The following is a 21,741-nucleotide window of genomic DNA, read 5'->3' on the forward strand; positions in this document are numbered from 1 at the left end:
TAATTCACATATTTCAAGGCGAGTTGCATTACCTTACCTGTACAAACTGGAACTTTTCCGCTCCATGTGTTATCTGGCTGGCAAATTCTGTGCTCCGTGCCTCCCGAGAGAAGATATCCAGGCTGGCAAGTGTAAATTAATGTATAACCAAGTGACGGAAGATCTATTCCAACTACATTTGAATGTAATGGAGATTCTGGCTGCTTGCAGCTGTGGGCTGTAAAACAAACAACTGATAACTGATAGAGCAAAAAAAAAATTCATTACTATCATTTATATATGAAACAGCCGGCGTGTCGGACAGTCGTGTGAGATAATTGTCTTACCGCCGAACACACACAACATGGAATACAGACGGAAAATTACAAAAATTGTGTAGGGACCTAGTTTGTCACAGTGTAAACATTGGAGGAGGACAGACAAAGAACAAACTAAAAGAAGTTTGTGGCATACCCCTCAAAACACCCATTCTTTGGAGGTTACACAGAACCGGCAAATATTAAGGCTCCCCCTAATGTCTGAAGAAGGGATTGCAGGAGATAACACCATATCTGCCTCTGGTACTTCAACCGCAGATGGGTATGGGTTATTGTATCGACCAATATCAGGTCGACATGCATTGGGTTAACCACTGATGGTTGACATGGCTTAGGTTGATACATGAAACAGCTTGACACACCTAATGTCAGCATGATTGGAAGGTCAAGACAACCATTATGTCGACAATGGCTAGGTTGACAGTCAAAATGTTGACATGGGTTTTTCACTTTTTGTCCGGAATGTTTTTTGTTTTTTCGCCTTGCTTCGGGCATGGTGTCTCGCTATGCTCGGCCCACTATTCTGTTCTCTCTCCACGCTCTAGTGGATGGTATGGCATGAAATACTGATTGTCGGCACATGTCGGCACAAAAAAAAAAGAACAACAACCCATGTCAACCTTTTATTGTCGGTCCCCGCAGACACGGCTTCTTTAGGGGTATGTGGATGATAGGACAACAGAGTCCAGGTGGACAGTCAAAATTAAAGAAAGTTCAACACAAGCAAGGGTCAACATAACAATGGTAGACACCTGAAAATGTCGACATGCATTTTTCACAATTTTTTTGGTCTTCATACTTTACGATCCAGGTAAACTAAGCGCTACAATAATTGGGGGTCCATGTTGACATGGGTTGACACTTACACAAAAAACGTGAAAAATATCTCAAACTTTTTCCTGCTAACCCTTTCCTTGGTCGACCTTTTGTCAATATTAACCTTTTCCATGTCAACCTTTTGTCCATGTCAGCCTTGTGCCTTTCAACCTAGACATTGTCGATCCTTTGATCCATATCCCCCCATAGGTTAGCCACTGTAGCCTATGGCGTATATAAAAGGGAACATTTGCCAGCAGAGGGTTCCTCCAGAACTCTCCCCAGCAATGTTCATTGCACATGTATGGTCCAACTGCGCAGAACAGCCCCGGCTCCTGAGGCAAGATGGTCGCTTCTGAGCTGATTTCACTTCTTGCACATTGCAGAGATGGGCAGATTTCAGGGACCCTGTCACTGTCACACATGTCCAAGGACAAAAACTTACGAATGCACTCCGTTGGGATCCCACTCCAGGTCAGGTCAGGAAGACAGGTGCGGCTCGTGGAACCGTGCAGCAGGTAACCTTTCTTACAAGAGAATTGAACCACCCTTCCCGTCTAACGGACACAAAGAAAGTAATAACAATTTATTTAACCATCGTTCTATACAACAAGATAGTTACCGTTTCTAACAGCAATTAAAGCCTTTATCTTACACTTCATGAAACAAGTTAGTACCTGGTATCCGTAGGTATTATTTTGGAATCCATGACGTGGGGTCCCTGGGTTTTCACAAGATGTCAAAGTGGGCTCTTAAAAATATGGAAAGCGAATTCAATGAAACAGTAAAATTAATGATAATGCAAACTGCTGATTGCTGTAAATAACACACAGTACAAGGGACCTTATTCTGGTTGACTCCCTCAGACGCTGCACCCCCGCTTTGAACGCTGTGTTTCTCCGCACAGCTGCAAATGGATGTTTAGCATAAACTCGCAGCCTTGGGTGCGGGGGACAAATAATACGATGGTCGGTGACCATGGAATGATTTCTCCATTGCTCATAGATCTGAGACACCTGTGGGAGCCCTGTACAGGAAGCTGGCGGGCAGCTGACATTCGCTGACGTCGGCTTCCCGCCCCCACATCCACGTCATTAGGGAGTTACCATGAGAACACCCAGTCCCAACGGTCCATGTCTACAAAATGTAAGGTCTAATAAAGGCCTACGTACTGTCCATTGCTAGAATATGTTATGAGGCTTTGTGTCTACTGTACAACTGTATACTTAAGGCAAAATAAAGTACCAATCAACTAGTTCCCAACTGCCAATGATAAAATGCAATATATAGCATGACTGTTAGGGGCAGATTGGCTGGTGCTTTATGTCTCTCCACTTCGTCACACTCCAAATGCTCAGTACATCTCCCCCACTAAGTGCCGTAAAATAAGCATTTTTGTCCTGATTTTTTAATCGGACGCAAAGCAGGAGCAAGAGCGGACAGTTGTGGCAGTTTGATTTATTACTATAAGCAAATTCAAATTTCCATAGGGCTTCATGAGTATGTAATTCCACCACCAACGTCAAAACCGGGATGACTTTGAGGATAAAATTTGGTCAAAACATTTAGCGTTGCCATAATCGAAGGTTTGCTCCAATCCCTCTATGTACCAGGCTACGGAACTTTCCTGAGGTTTGTACACAATAGACAACACAATCTATAGCCTTGACTAAGAAGCCTACAGAGGGATCCCTTAAATACAAATTACATAGACATAGAGAACCAGCAATTCCTGGAGCCTCCACCAAGGTGTGTATGCAACATATGGGCATGGGCCGATTGCTAAAACCACTAGATGTGTCCGCATTTGGATTTATGTACATCTCTTAATCAGGCCTTTTGTATTGAAAAATAATTAGAATGTTTTGGGAAAACCAGGACACATGGGGAGGCCTACCTATGCATCGTGGAGGTGAACCGCTCCAAGTTCCTTCTGCTTGGCATATCCTTGTGCCAGAACCAACCAAGATATAGGGTGGGTTGCAAATGAAAGAGACTTCCGATTGAAAAATGAAGCTTTTTCCCTCTCGTCTGCCATTAGAAGGAATCCCGGGATCTCCACAAAACTTTGCTGTAGACAAATGAAATAAAATAAAAATTGTTACATTTTATTAATTGAAGCCATCTGCGATCAGATTGGAAATATTCATGGACCGTTATCGTTGAACTTACAGCCAAGAAAGTGGATGGATTAACACAACGCCTGAGGACAACAAACTTAAAGAGGTTTAAAAGTTTAAAAGGCTTAAAGAATAAGTGGCCTAAACAGAAATTCAGGCTATTAACCCACTTGGAGAGTGCTGTTTTTTTAGTAAACGTTGTTTCATTTGACCCATGTCTCGAAGATATAGAACTGTATCTCTGAATGCATCGATAGGCTACATTACGGTGAAAATTGAAAATCAACAAAATGGCTGTCTCAAGGGTAATTACCCATTCAGAAACATTTGTTGAAGTTTATAAAAAATTCTGTGCAGGGAAACAGCGGCAGTGGAGGGCGGCAGCTGGGGATGCCGCAGGGACAGTGGCGGTGGCAGCAGAGGGGGGAACACATTGCGGCAGCCCCCTCCTCCTAAATGGTAAGAGCCGCTACTGAGTTAATGACATATGTGATGTTTTTACTGATCAGAAAGACACACAAAAGATGATTTAGATATATATGTATGTGCTATTATCATGTGGCCTTACAGTAGACAATGATATGGCCCAAAGTGTTTACTGTTATCATGCGCTGTAGGGACCTCCAGTATCAGAGAAGCTATGAAGCAGCTTGGAGACTTTTTACATCTTTACAAATATATGAAACTAAGATCTCTGAAATACCTACTACTGTGTGGTTTTTCAAATCCTATTGCTAAAGCCCATTGGCATACTTAGGCAAAATATGTGTCTTTCTAGTCTAGAACAACCCCCTTCTTTTCAGAGGAACATTACTAATGCCATGTTCACACTGCCAGTGTGAACAACACGACTTTTAGCTGGCATTTTAACACCGGGGATTGCAGTGAAGGAACCCCGTTCTCACTGCTAAGGCAAATTCCCCGGTTAAGCAGTTCTACCCGGTAATTTGCATTTTAACATGTTTTTTTTTTTTGCAGTGTGAATGGATCAATGCGTGTCTACATAACCGGGTCTCCAGCCTGGGTAAAAAGCAGGGTTGGAGATCCTGGAATTTTTCGTTCACACTGAATAAAATACCCGTGTTAAAAGGCAAATTACTGGGTCGACATGCTAGACCCAGGAATTTGCCTAGCAGTAAGAACGGGGTATAATTTGATTGTGCAGCTTTCTGTAAGAATTATGTTTGTACTGATGTATATCAATTTAGCCCTGTTATACTGTACCCTGAAATGTGCAAGTTCCTCACAAAATTCCTTTATAGTTGTCCTTATATATGTGACACAGGTCTGCTGAACTTTGCCAGTTTCACAATTAGACCTGGCAACGTATTCTAGTGTTTCAGGTTTAAATTGCACATCTCACAATTAAAGCAATCTAAAGGGAATGGGATCATTCGTCAGACTGCATTTAGGTCAACAGCAGTGTTCCCTCTAAGCTGTGCGCACGTGCGCGCGCACACAACTCGATGAGCGTGCGCACAGACATTACAACAGAGCGCACAAAGCAGCAGTGGTCCCTTTTGCAGTTGTGGACTCAATTAATGTGTGTGTCACCCATTAACTACATTGTGTGCTGTGTGTTGAATGTTTAAATCTTCAATATCATTTTGAAGTAAAGTTAACACAAATGCTGAACGTCATTTTCCAGTTATATATAAGTGACGCACAAAAATTTTAATTTCCTTCCAAAGTTGCACAGCCAAAATCTTTTGCCGCACACAGGCTTCGTAAAATTAGAGGGAACATTGGTCAGGAGGAGAGGGGAGGTATGGTCAGGAGAGGTGAGGTATGGTAAGGAGGAGAGCTGAGGCATATTCAGGAGGAGAGGTGAGGCATGGTCAGGAGGAGAGGTGAGGCATGGTAAGGAGGAGAGGTGAGGCATGGTCAGGAGGAGAGGTGAGTCATGGTCAGGAGGAGAGGTGAGGCATGGTTAGGAGGAGAGGTGAGGCATGGTCAGGAGGAGGGGTGAGGTATGGTCAGGAGGAGGGGTGAGGTATGGTCAGGAGGAGACGTGAGGCATGGTCAGGAGGAGAGGTGAGGTATGGTCAGGAGGAGAGGTGAGGTATGGTCAGGAGGAGAGGGGAGGCATGGTAAGGAGGAGAGGTAAGGCATGGTAAGGAGACGTGAGGCATGGTCAGGAGGAGAGGTGAGGCATGGTCAGGAGGAGAGGTAAAGCATGGTCAGGAGGAGAGGTGAGGCATGGTCAGGAGGAGAGGGGAGGCATGGTAAGGATGAGTGGTGAGGCATGGTCAGGAGGAGAGGTGAGGAATGGTCAGGAGGAGAGGTGAGGCATGGTCAGGAGAAGAGGGGAGGCATGGTCAGGAGGAGAGGTGAGGCATGGTCAGGAGGAGAAGGGAGGCATGGTCAGGATGAGAGGTGAGGCATGGTAAGGAGAGGTGAGGTATGGTCAGGAGAAGAGGGGAGGCATGGTAAGGAGGAGAGGTGAGGCATGGTAAGGAGGAGAGGTGAGGCATGGTCAGGAGGAGAGAGGAGGCATGGTCAGAAGGAGAGGTGAGGCATGGTAAGGAGGAGAGGTGAGGCATGGTCAGGAGGAGAGGTGAGGCATGGTAAGGAGGAGAGGTGAGGTATGGTCAGGAGGAGAGGTGAGGCATGGTCAGGAGGAGAGGTGAGGCATGGTCAGGAGGAAAGGTGAGGCATGGTCAGGAGGAGAGGTGAGGCATGATCAGGAGGAAAGGTGAGGCATGGTCAGGAGGAGAGGTGAGGCATGGTCAGGAGGAGAGGTAAGGCGTGGTCAGGAGGAGAGGTGAGGCGTGGTCAGGAGGAGAGGTGAGGCATGGTCAGGAGAAGAGAGGAGGCATGGTCAGGAGGAGAGGGGAGGCATGGTCAGGAGGAGAGGTGAGGCATGGTAAGGAGAGGTGAGACATGGTCAGGAGGAGAGGGGAGGCATAGTAAGGAGGAGAGGTGAGGCATGGTCAGGAGGAGAGGTGAGGCATGGTAAGGAGGAGAGGTGAGGCATGGTCAGGAGGAGAGGTGAGGCATGGTCAGGAGGAGAGGGGAGGCATGATCAGGAGGGGAGGTGAAGCATGGTCAGGAGGAAAGGTGAGACATGGTCAGGAAGAAAGGTGAGGCATGGTAAGGAGGAGAGGTAAGGCATGGTCAGGAGGAGAGGTGAGGCATGGTAAGGAGGAGAGGTGAGGCATGGTCAGGAGGAGAGGTGAGGCATGGTAAGGAGGAGAGGTGAGGCATGGTCAGGAGGAGAGGTGAGGTATGGTTAGGAGGAGAGGGATGGTAAGGAGGAGAGGTGAGGCATGGTAAGGAGGAGAGGTGAGGCATGGTCAGGAGGAGAGAGGAGGCATGGTCAGGAGGAGAGGGGAGGCTTGGTCAGGAGAGGTGAGGCATGGTCAGGAGGAGAGGTGAGGCATTGTCAGGAGGAGAGGTGAGGCATGGTCAGTAGGAGAGGTGAGGCATGGTCAGGAGGAGAGGTGAGGCATGGTCAGGAGGAAAGGTGAGGCATGGTCAGGAGGAGAGGTGAGGCATGGTCAGGAGGAGAGGTGGAGCATGGTCAAGAGGAGAGGTGGGGCATGGTCATGAGGAGAGGTGGGGCATGGTCAGGACGAGAGGTGGGGCATGGTCAAGAGGATAGGTGGGGCATGGTCAAGAGGAGAGGTGGGGCATGGTCAGGAGGAGAGGGGAGGCATGATCAGGAGGAGAGGTGAAGCATGGTCAGGAGGAAAGGTGAGGCATGGTCAGGAGGAGAGGGGAGGCATGGTAATGAGGAGAGGTGAGGCATGGTCAGGATGAGAGGTGAGGCATGGTCAGGAGGAGAGGTGAGGCATGGTCAGGAGGAAAGGTGAGGCATGGTAAGGAGAAGAGGTGAGGCATGGTCAGGAAGAGTGGTGAGGCATGGTCAGGAGGAGAGGTGAGGCATGGTCAGGAGCAGTGTTCCCTCTAAGCTGTGCGCACGTGCGCGCGCACACAACTCGATGAGCGTGCGCACAGACATTACAACAGAGCGCACAAAGCAGCAGTGGTCCCTTTTGCAGTTGTGGACTCAATTAATGTGTGTGTCACCCATTAACTACATTGTGTGCTGTGTGTTGAATGTTTAAATCTTCAATATCATTTTGAAGTAAAGTTAACACAAATGCTGAACGTCATTTTCCAGTTATATATAAGTGACGCACAAAAATTTTAATTTCCTTCCAAAGTTGCACAGCCAAAATCTTTTGCCGCACACAGGCTTCGTAAAATTAGAGGGAACATTGGTCAACAGTCATTAGGTTGACCCCACTAGGTCGACTGGCAGGAAGGTCGACCTGACTTAAGGTCGACATGGGCCAAGGTCGACATGACATAAGGTCGAATTTGCATAAAGGTCGACATGAGGAAGGTCGACTGGTCATAAGGTCGACATGGGTTTTTCACTGTTTTTTTATCCGAATGTCGACACAGTCGACATGGACACAGTTGGCAATGAGAATCGGACCCTTGCATCGCTCGCTTCACTCGCAATGCTTCAGGCACGGTGCCTCGCTGCGCTCGCCACACTATTTTATTCTCCCACCACGCCCTAGTGGATGGTAGGGCATGAAATACCGCCTGTCGGCACATGTCGGCTCAAAAAACAGTGAAAAACCCATGTCGACCTTATGACCAGTCGACCTTCCTCATGTCGACCTTTATGCAAATTCGACCTTAAGTCATGTCGACCTTGGCCCATGTCGACCTTAAGTCAGGTCGACCTTCCTGCCAGTCGACCTAGTGGGGTCGACCTAATGACTGTAGACCTAAGTTCATTCTAATAGATGACCGCATCCCATCTAAAGTATGTACAATAAGTACCAGCCAGTGCTTGCAGGAATTACACTGCTTTGTACTGGCTGCAGGAGATGGTAGGATGCCACGGCACCTGAACATGGCCAAAAGATTATCACACTTGTTTCCCTTTTGATGTTTAATCTGTAAGAGCTCTTTACCTACATTTAGAGCTGTGCGGTTCATTTTTCAAGAAATCCGAATCTGCCTGAATATTATGGATCCCAACGGAATCAAAACCTCAAGAAGAACCAATCCAAACCTTTTCCTGATCTTTCCATGGTTTGGGATTCAAATTTTAAATCTTAATTTTGTGTTTTATATTCCAAAAATTATAAGAATTTATAAATTTTTCTGATTTTTTTAATTTTTATTTTAACTTAACCAAAATCCAAATGTGAATCCAAGCACCAGAGAATGGTTTTGCCATAGCCAAAACAAGATGATGATTTAGAACCAAAACACAGTACATTTGGTAATTATTTTTCACATAATGACAGTAAAATAGTGAACAGGTAAATGCTGCCCCACCAGGGTGCAATGTGTTTGCAGTCGTGCAAACGGGGAAATCCATTTGCAATCGGGATTCAATAATGGATTTCCCTCTGCTCGGAGCCGGCGAGTAGGTCTAGACTTACTCTGCGCTGTGATGGCCATGGGGAGATGGAGACCATTGCGGATGTCAGCGGCCCTTCCAACAGCATTTTCCAGGGTACTCACAGAAAACACGGGGTGCCACCCACAAATGGGTGCTGCATGTCAATTATCTTGCGAATAGCCAGCGATGGCTTTGTTTGCAGGGGGAATTAGGCCCTCAGACCCTATGTCAGCACACTTCAATAAAGTTTTCCAAATTTTCCCCAGGTGTCTCTACTTTAGGCTGAGAAGAAGCCCAACATTTTCTTTCAACTATGAAATTCCATGAAGGCAAAACTTCCCAGCTATCATCAAATCTGTGTAGTTTACAAATTGTCATAATACATAATATATTGCAATTTAAGTCCATTTTGAAAATTATGTAAAAAAAAGTATTTGATAAATTTACTATAATGTAATTTTGTCTGAACAATAAGAAACAACATTTGGTACATTCATTACCTATTAAATGAAATTTGTATCTCAGCATTTTGTTAGATATACTGTACTTTGTACTTTTCTTTTGTTAGAATATTTCCACAGTTATACTCATCATGAGGAATAAAAGAGTTGTGCTTTCATTTTTCGGCAATTCTTTGTCCTTGCTAATAGATTTCTCAAACCTACTGTAGTTTTAAATGTTTCAAAAATTCCTTAGGTCGCAAAAAAGTAGCGAAAGGTGTAAATCACTACAAAGAATTCTTTTGATGAAAAATAAAACTATAATCTTAGAGCAATATTACATTTCCTAAATAATGGTTATTAAATCAGAGGTGCTTGTCAAATTGCCATCGCACAATTGAACGCTTGAAACATCTTTCTCCAGATTCCAGACACCAGAATAAATTACCCTCCCCCTTTGCAGTAACTAGGAAACCAGAGATTACATTGGCGTTCATGCCCTTCACACTGAAGAACACGACAAAAAATAAATATATAAAGTATTGTTCTACTGTACAAAGAAATGTGGAAAATTGTCTAAACAAATCAATTTTTTAGTTTTTTTTTTTTAAACTAGCAAATGTGCCGGATGATTATATTCTCAATAAGAAAAGGAAAATTGTAGAAAAAAATTGCTACTGATAATGTATAGCGGGCTATTCAGAGAGGATAGCTATTGTGCAAATTCACAATCCTATCGATTATAAAACAAGTGCGCATACTTACAGATCATTGCACGCATGCATGAGCCAAAATAGAACCAGAAATAGCAAACATTTGCCAATGCCTGCTCGGGTCACATGACGTCAATGCGCAAATGTCTTTGGTGACCTCGGCCGGCGGCGTTTACCTGTTCACTAGGCTGAAAACATACACAGCCTATCAAACAGGTCTGACTGAATCTGGCCAAATATTGCTAAGAAACAAAATTTTAATATACAATGAAAATTTCGTTTTATCAGACAGCTGTATTTTGATTTCTATAATTTATTTCAGCACAATCGTTGAGTCACACGATGCAAATCACAGACATTTTTGGAAACGACGAACTTGCTTAAATATTTTGTTAGTCTCTACCTACTAAAGAAATAAAAAATTGCCCTTTTCAATGATATGTTATCTGCTCTTATCAAACCCCGAGACATTTACATTTCTAGTTGTGACTTACATTGTTTAGTTTTATAGAAATAATCTCTCCCTTACGTCTTATAATCCTTTTATGTCAACTTCACATATATGTGTTTATAAAATTGAGAAAATTCAGGAAAGGTGCACTTTTGATGTGTTTTATTTATGTATTTTTGAAGTGTTTTCTTTTCATCCTTGCCAATAGAACCTGCTATGTGGCGTTAAAGTTGTGTTATGTACTGTAGGTTGTGTCCTATTCTAAAATAAAAAATAATTTAGAACACAATGATGGTAAAGACTCATAGTTTTATCTTATTTTTTTTTAATTAAAATTTTACCCATTGGATGAAAAAATTTGCATATTTAGCGGACAAATGTGAAAAAAGTATTACATTAAATACTAAGGGGGGGAATTTACTAAGATGGGAGTTCTATTTCACATGGGATGTTGCCATGGGCTACCAATCAATATATATATATATATATATATATATATATCAACGGCATCTAGAGCGACAATCAGGTGGTGGACCTCTCTTGGTCGAACGTGTCTAGTTAGACCATGGGTCCTCAAACTGCGGCCCTCCAGATGTTGTGAAACTACAATTCCCAGCATGCCTTGCCACAGTTTTAACACTCCCTTATAGGAAAACTGTGGCAAGGCATGCTGGGATTTGCAGTTTCACCACATCTGGAGGGCCGCAGTTTGAGGACCCATGAGTTAGACGCATAAAGATATTCGACAGCATAGATCAACAGTAACCTATAGATATATGTAACCTGTTGACTGTCACTCATGTTCCCGTCGACATACAGTAACACTTGCATCTATCTTTTTCTACTGTCGATCTAGACTCTGGTGACTATCTTTAGGTGTCTAAGTAGATGCGTTCAACCATAAGTGGTTGTCACATGAACCTTCTAGAAGATTATAGATAGATTCTGATTGGTTGCTCATCATAACATCCCATGGAAAATAGGACTCCCATCATAGTAAATTTCCCCCTAAGCGTCTGTTTGCAACTTTCAATTGCCATTGCCCTTTACTGAGAACCTACAGTAAATATAATGGCGTCTTCTCCTCGTCTCCTGTACTCTTAATTGGTTCTATATAAAAGATTGTGTGGGCTAAGTGTAAAGAAAAGGTTAATACTCTTACAGCTAAGATAAATCATTTCTAGAATATGGTTTCCTGAAAATGTAAACTATTTTCATCCCAATTAGCTGTATTACACTGTATCTTAAAGCTGCACTTCATTTCATAAATATATATTTTTAAGGGTTTCATCTCTGTTTCAGAACTGTTAAGAAGAAAATATACGGCATGTTAATGGGAATATAGAATATGTTTGATTATGGTGATACATATAATAGCCAGGCGGTCAGGATACTCGATGGACAAAAGTCCAACCCCGGCATCCTGATATGAAGAATTCTGACAGGGGCTCTGTAAGGGATCTAACCCTTGTAGCAACCTAGCCCTACCCCCTACTCTCTGCTGCCCAACTGTAACCGTCACCACTAGGGCCACAACCTAACCCATACACTACAACACCTAAAACTATATCCCACCAGGGCCCGTAGTCTCATCCTTACCCTCCCCTTCTAAGTCCATAACCCTAACTCTTGCTCCCCAAAACCTAACTCTATACTTTCTTTCCCTCCTGCAGACTAACCCTAAGTCCCCCCACTAGTGACTAAAACTCCCAGCTTCCCATGCCCGGCCATCGGCTACCACACCCCTCCCTACCAATCAGAATGTTGGCTGTCAGGATTCTGGCATCGGCATCCTGATGCTTTCAGGGTTCCGGCGCAGTCGGGATACAGGAGTTGGTATATTCAATGCTGGCATCCTAACCAGTGCTAAGTGGGTGTGGCCAGTGATGTGTGAGTGTGGACAGTGCTGTGTGGGTGTGGCCACCACCTACATAGCATCAATGCCTATCAAAATATGTAAGATCAAATAGCTTGTGAGGAAACCAGAAATATGAATTTAGGCATTATGGCCAACCGCGTGCCTAGCTGGACAACAGATCATCATCACTTTGACACAATGATAGGCTTATTTACATGTTGAGGGCTTGGGCTTTAGGCCCTGATTCATGTTCCTTCGGAACAAAGCAAATCCGGCCCCGTTCCGATGTCTGAGGTTCTGTGCATGCGCAAGTCATATTTGCCCATGTGCAGACCCTGGCAATGGATGGCTTTGGCGAGTTACACATTTGCTGGTCCATTCATTGTGGTAAGGGAGGGCCGGATGGGTGCAGTGACAGCACTGAACCATGGGAGCGCCCAGAATTTTACGGTCATCCCCATAAAAACACTGGGCGTCCCCCTATGGGTATTGGGGGGATGGGGGTAGACTTCACTGGTTGTCATCTGCCCGCTCCATCTTTATCGTAGTGCTGGTAAATAAAAGTCAGTTTTCGCTGACTTTTATTTACGATGGCTGGAGAAATCATTCGAGGGTTGGATGTTCTCGTAAATTAATACTTGCATGAAACGGAGGGGATTCGGTGGTGGTGGGAGGGCTGGTATTTGGGCAGGTCGAGTCTCGATGTTCGCAGCTTACCGAATCAACCTGATTCAGGGCCTTAAGGGCCCCATACACTACAACGATTTTGCACTATTTCACTTGATGAGGACCTTTTGGTCCAATAATAAAGATGGAGTGTCTCTCATTCAGCCCCAGCTTTTTCGCCAGATTCCCTGTCTCACACGCTCATGCGTCCCTGTCCGCTTTAGGGAGACATGCAGGGTTAGGGGGGTTCAGGGGGCTGCAGGCAGGGGTGCCGGATTGGTTCCCGACAGTCGGGATCCCGACAGTCATTTACCCGACGTCGGCATCCCGACTGTCAAAACGCCGGCAGCCGGGTGATCGACGGCCACCCGCTATTTTCCCTCGTGGGGGTCCACGACCCCCATAGAGGGAGAATAGAATAGGTGGCTCGCGTAGCGAGCCACCGTGCCCACAGCGTGGCGAGCGCAGCGACCCCGCAAGGGGCTTTTTTGCACTCGCCATGCTGTCTGACTCCGGGCAGTAGGGATCCCGACGTCGGGATAATGACTGTCGGGATCCCGACTGTTGGAGTCCCATACCACACCCGCAGGCAGTGACGGGTGAGCAGAGGGGAGGCATTGGAGGGAGGCGGTGGGCTTAGACAGAACGGGGCACATGAGTCTCTCGTTCATGCACACCCCCTTCCGCCTGATGGCGGGTCCTGATGGTTGGCGATAGGATCGCCAGGACCCGCAAGCATGACAGGCACTCCATCTGTATTGTTTCTACAGTGTCAAATTGTATATTATTTTCATCAGATCCGATGCGTGGTCCCCGTGAGTGTCGGATAGGTGCCCCTAGGTTGCTTGTACTGCACCAGTGATTTATCGGAATCGGATGGAAAAAGGAGTTTTTGCGCTTGTGATGTTTCGCATGCGATTTATCGGAGGAGGTTTGACTGACGTTTCCAGTCCCTCTAGCCCCCTAATCCAGCCCATCAGATTTATCTTATGGTACAATTGTATTCTATAAGATATATCTCATGTGAATTATCTTGGCTTGATCAATCGCATGCAAAAAAGACACCAAATGGGATGGAATCACTCCCGGTAAGGTCCAGGGGGGGATCAAGGGAAACTGCATCCGACTTCGGGTCAGACATATTGTTGTAGTGTGTACCTTTAGTCTGATCTGCCCCATTGACAATCTGTTGCCTTGCACATGTTGTTCAAATAGCACAAATGGGCTCCCATTGGTTACCCAAGTGAAAATTATTGAGAATCGCTGCTCCAAACTCAGCACAGTAAATGACCCTAATTGTTTTTAGAAGTGTAATATAATTTATTCAGCTGTTTAGCAGGGAGAAGATCTGAAACTACCGTACAGTACATAGATATAATGCGTCACTGTAATTAAATTAATTATTGCAAATAAATCACGAGTCTCCGTTGAGGTCACAGTGCGCGGCATTTACTTATACGCATAAATTTCCTTTGCTCTCCTTCCTCTCTCTCTCTGTAATTTGAAGTTCTTAATTAATGCAGTTACTCTAAGGCTTTTTGTGCCGTGGTCATTAGCGTTGAAATTTGCAGCTAAGGGAACATCTGTTTTTACCATTATTAACTGTAAATCTTTAAAAGTTCATCCGCTGGCTCAATATTTGTCTTGTTTACCATACACAAATTCATCATTTGGGGCATTTCACAGGCGTAATTAGATCTACCGCAGAGGAAATTGGAGGAGACAGCGCCCTGAATTGTATTTTCAGCGGTATAAGCCGCGTCAGATTTCAGATAATACATCAAGAAGTGGCAAATTTTTACTGGTGCACTTAAATATTTTGTACCGTTGATTAATTCCAGTTAACGGGTTGTCAGATAGAATATTATTTTGACATTTTGAACTACTAATAGACAATGTTAGGTAAAATGTCTACAGTATTATATATTTAAAGACCTGTAAGATAAATAAGTAACTCACTTACTATAGAACACCATTAAAAAGATGGAAAAGATCACTAAAAATTAACATAAATGGTGGCATTTGGCTTAGATAACAGATTTAAGGTGGGATGCACTAACGGAAAATGTGGTTTACAGCCATTTTTAATGCACTTAACCGCTTCTTATCGCGACCCACACCACCCCCTCACTTGAGTCCGGGCAGCACATGGCTGTGCTGCCCGGACCAGTGACCACCTCCTCCTTAGCCCCGAACTTCTACTTCCGGGTGCAGGGAGGAGGAGGCGGAGTCACAGTCGCCCAGGAAAGGGAGGAAGGGAAATGATGGGGAGCCGCCGGGGAGCCGCAGCCACATAACCGGGCGCATCGCTAAGGGCAGCTCTTAACGCAAGATGTCCTTTGTGATAATTATTGGATATGTTAGTGCATATGCAAAAATGATGTATACGGTAGCCGTCGATGTGCGGTGGAGCGGGGCTGCAGATGTTAGTGCATCCTGCCCATACTGAGAAGATTCATATTATGGGTGGGATGTCATCGCATCAGATGTGTGGTACATTCTGATATTTATTGCATACGGGATACGTCACTAGGTCGACCCAATGAAGGTCGACAGGGCTCAGGTCGACACTTGAAATAGGTCTAAATGGCTAAGGTTGACACGGTCGGAAGGTCGACACAAGCATAACGTTGACAATGGGAAGGTCGACAGTCAAAATGTTGACAAAAAGTTTTTCACTTTTTTCGAGCCGACTTGTGCCGACAGGCGGTATTTATACCCTACCATTCACTGGGGCATGGAGGGAGTGCAGCAAGTCATGCAAGGGGACGCGGTACACTTTGATGGTGTCCATGTTGACTATGTCAACATTAACGACAAAAAACATGAAAAACTCATGTCCACCTTTTTGACTGTCGACCTTCCCACTGTTGACCTTCTGAACCTGTTGACCTTAAACATGTCAACCTTTCTCATGTGTCAACATAAGCCCTGTCCAATGCATGCCAACCTTAATTGTCGACCCAATGACACATACCCATGCCACCACGCATGTGTCATATTCATACCTCCCAACTCTGTATGCCGCTGTAGCGGTACCTTTTCATGTGAGTGCCCGAAAATTGGGGGCATGGCCTCGTGATGAGAGGGCAAGGCCTTCACTCGCGTGAGGCCACACCCCCATTTTGCAGCTGCTGACCCTCTTCCTGCGGGAATAGACACTGTGCGCATGCGGTGGCAGCGGGGGCTCCCAACTGCCCCCACCCCACCATGGGACATTGCTGGCCCTGGGCGGGACACGGGAACATCCCCAAAAAATGGGACGTTCCCGTGGAAAGCGGGACAGTTGGAAGGTATGCATATTGAAGGCAAGACTAATGCCCCCCCTGCTTAAATGCCAGATAAATCGTGCTGTCTTTGCCAAGAGTCTGGAGTGACATTATTTTCCTGCGCCTGAGAGTGCAGAGAGGCAGCTGCTGTAGGAGCGCTCCCAGACACAGAATGAGACAGACAGAGAATGAGATTCCTCCACCTCAAGTATTTTCATGTCGTTTCAGCAAGTAAATGTTCAAAGCCTTAAAAAGGGAACCATAAAACGATGCGCACTTCAGAGCCGTGCTATCCACCTCAGATATTGTATTTTTATGATGTGCTACTATTTGAATTTTATGGCTGAGAGACACACTGTGCAAATTATTTGCTACTGGATACAAAATAACAAATGACAATTTCATTGTTATCGATTTTTATATTTTTCTTGTTGGTACAAATGGCAAAACTGTTATTTTATTATTGTTTTTGCTGCTTATAACAGCAGTACATATGTTCCATTAATTCAAGAGTCACCAAGTTACATGGGCAAATACTAAATGGCATATTTTCTGTAATTTGAGCCGGAAAAGGCAACATCATTTCAGTTTTTCTAACCTTGAGAACTTTACATTACAAGCGGAGGCAGTGGCGTAAGTTTGTCAAAGTCGCCCGGAGGCAAGATAAATATTGGTGCCCCCTACAGAGGTACACACATGTGGCCACTATAACTTATAACATGTACCCTTTTTACAAACCTATGTGTTAGGGTCAGGCTTGGAGGGGGTTCTAAGTTTAGACTTGGGGGGGTAAAGTTAGCTATAGATTGCAGGGGGAGGATAGGATTATGCTGTGGGGAGGGCAGTTAGAGTTAGGCACCAAAAGGGGGGGGGTTATGGTTTGGTTGTGGGGCAGGGGACTATATTTAGGTTGCAGGGTTATGGTCAGGCTGCAGGGTGGGAGGGCAAGGCATGTCAGAGAGGTATAATGGTTAGGCTGTGGGGCAGGGGGTTAGCTTTATGTGGCAGTGTATGGGGGTTAGGCACTAGCAGGAAGGGTTATGGTCAGGCTGTGTGATGAGGAGGGTTAGGCTGCTAGAGGGGAGGGGTAAGGTTAGGTGGGTAGGGGAAGGGAATTATGCTACTTACAGAGCCCCTGTTAGTAATGGGATTAGTCCCTGAAACATTACAGAATAAATGCTCTAGCGTTAAGGGTCACTTGTGAGTGTGTCCACACAAACCCACCTCCCCTCCCCTCCCCATGCAGGCTGCAGCAGCATCAGAAAACTTAAGAAGTGAATACTCACTGTTGTGACAGGCAGCCGGGCTGACAGCTGCTGCCTAGGTCAATGCTGTCATCTGTCAGAAACATCCTCCTAAGAGGAGCACTGAAATGCTTCTCTTCATCGATGGCCTGGGGGGAGACCGGGTGGCTGTGTTGTTGATAATCGCGCTATGTGGTGCATGCAGACACCCTTGATTGGCAGGGAAAATCATTACTGACAGGGCGCTGCGAGAGGGGAGTCAGATCGGCGGGTGCTGGGGGATACTGAGCCTCCCTCCCCACCTGCACTTGACTGTATCACGGGTGGAGGGAGAAAGTTCCGTGGTGCAATCAGGAGGGAAGGAGAAGAACGGATACAGCTTCTGCTCCCCGCCTGTTGGACCCAGCGCTCCATGCAGACCCCGCTGCGGGGCCTGCAGAGACATTCCCTACCAGTCCCTGCAGCCTGTGTGCCGTCCAGTCATCACAGGCTGCAGATGCTACTGGACAGCCGCCGGAAGTACAGCTCTGCGGTGGCTGTCAGTCACTGCCTGGATCACAAATAAAGATCCAATCCACTGCAGGTGATGGGGGACCTTTCTCCCCTAACTTTAACCCAGCGGCTGGGTCCCAGCCAGCTTCAGACAGGAGCAGAGCAGAAATGCCCCCTTTAAGGCTTGGCGCCCGGCGGCAGGAGCCTCCATTGTCTCCTGGAGTTCCGCCACTGAGTGGAGGCGCTTTAAAGGCCCCGTAGACTATGCATCCAATCCCCTTGAGCTGTCCGGGACCTCCCAGGGCAACAGGATCGTATACGATCCCCGCTCCCTGCCGTCAGGTTGGAATCCAACCCAGAGATCTTATGCGTATGATTTGCATTGGGCAGTACGGATGGTGTAGTGGTTAGCATTACTGCCTCACAGTGTGGGGTCTTGGGTTCCATTCCCACCAGGACCCTAACTGTGCGAAGTTTGTATATTCTCCCCGTGCTTGCGTGGGTTTCCTCCGGATACTCCGGTTTCCTCCCACAATCCAAAAATATACGGGTAGGCTATTTGGCTCCCAACAAAAGTTTGTACTACTTACTGGGGGGGGGGGGGTGCTGCTGAAACTCGGCGTGGGGGGACGCAATTTTCATAGTTACTCCACTGTATGGAGGCCTTAAGAGATGAGGGGGCCCTCTTGCAGGCTTCAACTGAGCCCCCTCCTATCTGGCCAAGCTGTAGACTCTACTCTGCAAGGACAGGTATCCAGGAAAATGCGCCGTCTTCTCGTGGATATCTCTATTGCGCATGAGCAAACTTCCAGAAAATGCCCAGCGTGGGGCCAAAGGATGGGGGAAGTATAGTTAAATGGGTGCTGGTTGTCTCATGTGTGGGGCCGCCTGCACCAAGGGTCCATGTACACCACATATATACCAGTGATTACAGGACCACTGGAGAGATGTAACAAGACTTGGAGAGAGATAAACTGGAAATATATAAACCACCAAACAATCACCCCCTTTCAATTTTCAAACACGGCCTGTAACATGCCAGTTAGGAGCTGATTGGGCGATATTTTATCTCTTTTCACAATATCACTCTCCAAGACTAGATACAATGTTGCTACGTGTGTTATAGGAACTGGGCGAAGGGCTTTTTAGACATCCTTAGGAGATACATTTACTAAGATGGGAGTTCTAATGAAGATGGGATGTCTTCAACCAATCAGATTCTACTTCTTATTTATTTAGCACCTCCTAGAAGATACAAGATAGAATCTGATTGGTTCCCCATAGCAACATCCCATCTCCAATCGAACGCCCAATCCTTGTAAATAAACCAATAACTGTCATTGCAGAAACCTCTGACGATCCTGTCGTATATAAGAAAGTCACCAAACAGCCGCTTCTTTCCTATTCTGATTTAACTTAGACCTTTATGAATAATAGGCCCAATATAATACTCATTCAAATAATACATTGTCATTCATAACTGGGATTTATTTTTGAACAGGTAATATTAAATATTAATCTCTGAGCCATCAATATTTATACTTCCTTTTATCATGTTTAACATTTAACAACTGAAATACAAAGACGGCAGGAATTTGCTTAGTATTACTTTGTGTAGCGGTCTGCAATCCACTGGCGTACATCTATAATGGGTGATAGGATTGCGGTTCACATGGACAGTGGCGTCGAGGGGGGGGGGGGCGGGTAAATTTTACTTCTCTCCTGTGCTGCCTTCCCCCGCTGGAGAGAGCCGGGCAGTGGGAGTAGAGAGGACAGTCTACTGGTGTAGCACAGCCTCTCTCCCCAACCCAGCACATGCTGTTCAGTGCCGTGCATGGAGCTGGGGAGAGAGGCATCTGCAGCAGCAGCCTGTCCTCTCTCTCCCCAAGTGTTTTTTTTTTACAGAGGTGTGGCCACGCCCCTTATGTTAGCCACCCCCTTTTTTACCGGGTCCCTGCAGCACTGTCGGTGGCTCTGAACACAGGACTCTGGGTGTAAGGAGCCACACATACTAGACACCCTGCATCCATTTAATTATAATTTCTCCGGCCTGGCGCTAGCTGCAGAGCTGGAAATACCACTAGGAAAATGGCTGATATTTTCTGATGATTCGTGTGTACGTAATAGAGACGTCCCCAGGCACTATGATCTTGGTGTCTGGCCTATGAGCTCAGTCTACCCAGTGGAGGGGGTTCAAATTGGAGATGGCACATTGTAATTATTATTATTGTTTACATATTTGGTGCCACAATGGCTCTGCGGCGCCTATTAATACATATATGAGCAAAAAAAAGAAATTAATGAATTACAGTACAAGGTAATTTAGGACAAGTACATGGTAAATAAAAGACAGTTCCATCAGGGGAAAAGCACATGAGGAGAGAGGGCCCTGCTCATGAGAGCTTACATTGTAAAGGGGAGGGGCAAACAGACAGGAGTGACACAGAAGGGGTAGAAGTGAGCATAAACCATAAAGCAGAAGGTTAGGATGAGGGATGGCTGAACGTAATGAAGAAGTGGGTCTTGCGAACCCATTTAAAGTTTTGTAGGGAGGCGTAGTGTCTGATAGGGAAGGGTAGAGAATTCCAGAGGTAAGGAGTACAACGGCCAAACTCTTGATGGCAGGAATGGGAGGAAGTCATGAGTTGGCAGTAGAGGCGGAGTGCATTTGTGGAGTGAACAGAGAGGGGGGAATGGGAATGGGAGATCAGGTCGGATCTGTAGTTGGGGGAGGAATGGGTGATGATTTTGTAAGTGAGTGTGAGGAGCTTGAATTGTATTCGAAAGGGGAGCCAGTGTAGAGCTTGTAAGAGAGCCCCCCCCCTTTTTTTCCATATGGGAGAAAAGGATAAATCAGTCACCCTGCAGATGGAGCCGGGGCAGTCTTTCCCATTGGGCTTAATGGGCAGTTGCCCAGGGGCCCAAGGATTGTAGCCCCCCCCCCAATGGAGAAGACGGCACTGCCCTGGGGAAGGGCAGCGGGGATCCGGGTAGCGGCTGTCAGCCGCTTTAAGCGGCGTCCATCCAGGCAGTAGCAACTCAGCAGTGGTGACAGTGATCCGGGGGTGGGGGGCTGGGAGCTTGATGTAGCGATCCGGGCGGCATGTGGTGGGGATCCAGGCAGCGGCTGTCAGCGGCATCCGTCCAGGCAGCGGCGACTCAGACCTTGATGTAGCGCCATTTGCATAGCGGGAAGCCCTGCTGATTTTGAAAAGACTGGCGAATGCTGATTGCTCAGACGCTCAGCCAATCAGTGTATGGCCAGTCTGTTCAAAATCTGCATCGCTTCCCGCACGGAGGCAAATAATGATACATTAAGATCTGAGTCTGTGCTGCCTGGGCGGACCCCACCGCCCGGTTTGCTACATCAAGCTCCCAGCTCCCCGCTGCTGCTGCTGCACATAGGTGGGTGGAATGGGTTGTGAGGAGGAGAAAGGGGGTTGTGAGGAGGAGGGGGGGTTGTGAGGAGGAGTGGGGGGGGGGGCTCAAATTATTTTGCCATGGGGCCCACTATATTGTTAAGACAACCCTGGATGGAGCACCTGTCATTCAGCACCAGCTCTCGCCAGATCCCTTCTGCTGGTGAGAGTTGGCGGACAGGCACACCATCTGATGGGGACACACAAGCATCTCACACAAACGCGCTTCCCTGACGCTTGTCGGTGGGCGGCAGAATCCCTGCCCATCTCCGCTTCAGGGATGGTGGGGTGCGGGGGTTGTGGCGGGGACCGGCGGGTATGAGACGGGAGGTGGTGGAGAGCTCCGACGGAATGGGGCACACGAGTGTCTTGTGTGCTCGCCCCCCTTCCGACGGCTGGCGGGAGGAGATTCTATCGCCAGCCCCCTGCTGAAAGACAGGAGCTAAATCTGTATATAGAACTATTTAAAACTTGGCTAAATTCACCTCTAAACCCCCCCCCCAGATAAAATGCATAAATAAATATTAACTTTTAATCTTAACCGCAGCTGTGCCTGGGTATT

At 46.4% G+C, this 21,741-nt stretch overlaps 1 protein-coding gene across 6 annotated transcripts in view; it reads right to left on the bottom strand.

The window, feature by feature from the left end:
- Positions 1-21,741, bottom strand: part of CSMD3 (CUB and Sushi multiple domains 3) — a 969,186-nt gene that overhangs the window by 24,472 nt on the left and 922,973 nt on the right. For all 6 annotated transcript variants that reach the window (XM_083186712.1, XM_083186713.1, XM_083186711.1 and 3 more), the window contains 4 exons: positions 3,031-3,204; positions 1,811-1,884; positions 1,579-1,690; positions 38-217 (listed from right to left, as the gene is read on the bottom strand). In XM_083186712.1, coding sequence (XP_083042838.1) covers positions 38-217; positions 1,579-1,690; positions 1,811-1,884; positions 3,031-3,204 — 540 coding nt within the window. The remainder of the gene's footprint in view (positions 1-37; positions 218-1,578; positions 1,691-1,810; positions 1,885-3,030; positions 3,205-21,741) is intronic.

This window comes from Crinia signifera, chromosome 5 (genome assembly GCF_055691185.1).
Source record: "Crinia signifera chromosome 5, ASM5569118v1, whole genome shotgun sequence".
In the NCBI taxonomy this organism is placed as follows: Eukaryota; Metazoa; Chordata; class Amphibia; order Anura; family Myobatrachidae; genus Crinia; species Crinia signifera.